Here is a 4,108-nt window from a genome sequence, read left to right as displayed (position 1 = left end):
TTTCAACCGTTCTCAGTTGGAGGGAGAGCCCATTCAGACATTTCTTGTTGAGATCAGAAGGCTTGCAGATAATTGCAATTTCTCGACAATGCTGGATCGGATGCTCCGAGACAGGATAGTCTGTGGAGTTAGGTCGAAGAACGTTCAAAAGCAGCTTCTAGCTCATAAGGACCTCACACTGCAACAGGCAGAAGCAATTGCATTTGCAGCTGAGGCAGCGGATAATGACGCAAAGAACTTGTCGCGAGAACAGCCACCTGATGGACTGCATAGGCTTAAAGGCAAAAGAGACGCCGGCTCAAGTAAGAAGTTGGGCAAAGCAAGGGAATGTAGACGTTGCGGTCATTCCGAAGATAACTGCAAATTTCGTGACGCCACGTGCTATAAGTGTGGTTAGGAAGGCCACTTAGCAAAGAAATGCAGGTCCCGACAGAGACAGCGTGGAAAAAAGCCGCAGAGGGGTAAAGGAAGGACTCTGGCAGTAACTGGTGAGGTATCCGAAGATACCGAGAATTCCACAGACAGTCTGACGTCACAGATATGGACGCTTAAAGTCCAGTCCGAGGAAGGTTTAGTGGAAGCGGTAAGGCGAAAGTTCAGCTGGGAAGGAGTTGAATTGATCATGGAAATAGACACAGGTTCACCTGTTTGCGTTGTTCCAAGAGGAGTGTACGAGAAACATTCTCAGTTTTGGCCACGGATTCAGAAAGCCCGGGTTAAGCTTAGTTGCTACCTTGGAAAACTGCCAGTCCTAGGAGAGATACCAATGAAGGTCTCATACCGTGAAGAAACAGTGGAGGCGGCAGTGACAGTATTAGACTGCGAGGGCCCAAGCTTGTGCGGCAGAGATCTCATTCAGAAGCTAAATCTACAAGGGATTCCTGTTTTAAGTCTCTCAGGATTGAGAGAGAGTACAAGTCAGCAGTCTCAAGGGTTACAAGCGTTTCTGCGAGAGTTCGGAGACTTGTTTACACCGGGTCTGGGACTGATAAAGGGACCCCCTGCGCATCTTTACCTGAAGGAAGGTGCAGTGCCTAAGTTCTGCAAGGCGAGACCATTGCCATACGCGCTGCGTAATAAAGTATCAACACAGTTGGACAGGCTTGTAGAAGCAGGGGTTATATCACCAGTAACGCATTCAGATTGGGCCACACCCGTCGTCCCGGTATTGAAGAAGGATGGCAGCGTTCGCTTGTGTGGAGACTTTAAAGTGACGCTGAACCCCGCCTGCGCCGTCGAGAAGTACCCACTACCTGTGCTCGAGGACTTGTTCGCGTCGCTCAACGGAGGACAGTTTTTCACGACTTTAGATCTCCGTGACGCGTACAACCAAATTCCGCTGGATGAAGAATCGCGGAAATTGACAGTCATAAACACTCATCGTGGACTCTACTGCTTCAACAGATTGCCCTTCGGAGTTTCATCGGCACCGGCAATATTTCAGAGGACCATAGAACGCATTCTTCATGGCATCCCAGGAGTACAAGCGTACCTAGATGACGTCCTTCTCGCAGAGAGGGGACACGACGACAAGGTCCTCGAAGCGGTCCTACAACGGTTCCGGGAACATGGCGTGAAGCTAAACAAGCAAAAATGCTGCTTTAAGAAGACGTCGGTGGAGTACCTCGGACACCGTATAGATGGAGAGGGGATTCACCCCATGGAGAAGAATCTTCAGGCCATCAAAGATGCGCCTCTTCCGAAGAACATCAGCGAGTTACGTTCCTTTCTAGGAATGTTAACCTTTTACAGTAGATTCCTGCCAAGCATGACCACCATGCTAGCACCACTCTACCACCTATTGGAAAAGAAAGTGGCATGGCATTGGGGACATGAGCAAGGCGAAGCGTTCAATAGAGCGAAGACGGCGTTGGTGAATGCCAAGGTGTTGACGCATTTCGACCCGACCAAGGAGCTTCGTCTGGAATGCGATGCTTCATCTTACGGATTGGGAGCGGTACTCTTTCACAGAGTGCATGGGAGTGACAGACCAATCGGATTCCGCTCTAGAACGCTAACATCAGCTGAGAAGAATTACTCTCAATTGGAGCGCGAAGCGCTGGCGCTAGTCTTCGGAGTCAAGCGCTTTCGGGATTACTTGCTTGGTAGGGAGTTTACATTGGTCACTGACCACCAACCCTTGGTAGGTTTGCTTCGATCAGATCGTCCAACACCGGTCATGGCAGCAGCACGCATCCAACGCTGGTCACTGCTCTTAGGCGGGTATCGCTACAAGCTGGAGTACAGACCCGACAAGACCTTACTCACTGCAGATGCACTTAGTCGACTTCCCCTATACATGAAGGAAGACGATGACTCACAGAACGAGTTGCCGGAGTATATTCTAGCATTAGAACATCTGGACGAAGGACCAGTCAGTCAAACTGAACTGCAAGCTACCACTGCTGCGGATCCTCAACTGAGCCAGATAAAGAACTACATCTTGGATGGTTGGCCCAGAAGCAGGAAAGCAGTGGAAGAGGACCTGCACCCTTTCTACGACAGGAAGCTTGAGTTGTCTGTGGCATATGGATTGATCTACTGGGGTCATCGTGTAATTGTGCCACAGAAGGCACGAAAAAGATTGTTGTTCATGCTCCACGAGACGCATCAAGGAACAGCAGCAATGAAAGCGCTGGCAAGATCGCGGTTCTGGTGGCCAGGCCTCGATAAGGATATCGAGCGCATCACACAGACGTGCCAATCGTGCATTCAAGCTGCACCAATGCCAAGGACACGTGAACCAGTCGATTGGCCAACAACTGGTGAGAACTGGTCTAGAATTCATCTGGATTACGCCGGACCAGTGCAAGGCAGGATGATCCTGGTAATCGTGGATTCACACAGCAAGTGGATTGAAGCCATTCCGTTACGACATGCAACGTCGGAATCTACGGTCACAAGCTTGCGTGCAGTATTCAGCCGTTTTGGCATTCCACGCACTCTGGTCACCGATAACGGTACACCATTCACGAGCAAAGAGTTCGCTGAATTCGTGCGCAGGAATTGCATAACACATTTACGGTCTGCACCGTTTCACCCGCAATCAAATGGCTTGGCAGAACGGGCTGTGCACACCATCAAGGATGCATTGAAGAAGGCTGGAGGTAGTGACCTCGACACCACTCTAGCACGTATTTTGTTCAGCTATAGAAGAACACCGAGAAGCTCGGGAAAATCACCATCAGAGCTCCGTGTTCCAGAAGCACCTTCACCCACTGATCACACAGATTAGCTTCTCGCAGAATCATCTGTGACATGTTTATCGAGCTTGACTTTCAACAGTATGTGCACTTCTAAGTTCCCAAAGCTTTACAGGGCTCCCAATGACCACAACAGAAAGCGATGAGCACAGATGACATCGTTGCCAACACAAGCAAGCAGCACCGAATTCTTTAGACTCGAAAGTATGCCCGGAAGCCAGCTTTCTCCAGCAGCAATATTGCCAGGCAAAACCCCTTCAGCTTCCTGGCTCTCACCATGACGTCACACCTCCCAAAATTAAAAAGAAGAAATTACTTTTTGCGACTTCTGCATCAGGTAGAGACAAAATATTTAGTACGTTGCAGCATGTTTAAGCTAATGGCCTTGGCCATGTGACTTTGCTGGCGGCACGTTTGCTTGTATGGCGAGTCCTATTTTCTGTAGTCTTTTCTGCCTTTTGGACGGGATCTCGCTCAGGGGACGGCCTGCTGGTATGCGTCTTGATCCTCGTGTTACGCCAGTACGGCGCCTGGAAATTGCCGTAGGCTGCACCCGAATGCGGCCACCCCTTCTTGTGCTACCTGCCACGATAGCACGTATCTTGAACAACAGCTCTGCTGCACCACCTTGTGTCGTAATACGCTGAACCTGCTCGCCCGTCCTTTGAAACCTCTCTGACAACATTGGATCTATTGCAGCCAGGTCTATTAAGCGGTCCAGTTCTCTCCTGAAAGTCGCCAGGCCATCATTTTGCACCTGCAAAGATAGGAAGGAAAGCATACATGTCTGGAACCAGTGGCATGTTTACCCCCCTCCCCTTTCCATTCTCAATCTAGTTTATAAGTATAATACACACCTCCGCAATCTGGCTGTGTCCTGAGGTACATGGCTGTATGTCATCAGA

At 49.8% G+C, this 4,108-nt stretch overlaps 1 protein-coding gene across 1 annotated transcript; it reads left to right on the top strand.

The window, feature by feature from the left end:
• Positions 1–379: 379 nt before the first annotated feature.
• LOC135399425 (uncharacterized protein K02A2.6-like) lies at positions 380–3,235 on the top strand. Its single transcript, XM_064631235.1, has one exon. The coding sequence runs from the start codon at positions 623–625 to the stop codon at positions 3,233–3,235; it is 2,613 nt and encodes an 870-aa protein (XP_064487305.1). The 5' UTR covers positions 380–622.
• The last annotated feature ends 873 nt before the right edge of the window (positions 3,236–4,108 follow it).

This window comes from Ornithodoros turicata, chromosome 7, assembly GCF_037126465.1.
Source record: "Ornithodoros turicata isolate Travis chromosome 7, ASM3712646v1, whole genome shotgun sequence".
In the NCBI taxonomy this organism is placed as follows: domain Eukaryota; kingdom Metazoa; phylum Arthropoda; class Arachnida; order Ixodida; family Argasidae; genus Ornithodoros; species Ornithodoros turicata.
The sequence above is the reverse complement of the archived record's forward strand: the minus strand, read 5'-3'. Positions and strand labels throughout refer to the sequence as shown.

Bases quoted from the DNA above. Each gene is read 5' to 3' on its own strand.
- LOC135399425 (XM_064631235.1), top strand. From the start codon at position 623: ATGGAAATAGACACAGGTTCACCTGTTTGCGTTGTTCCAAGAGGAGTG.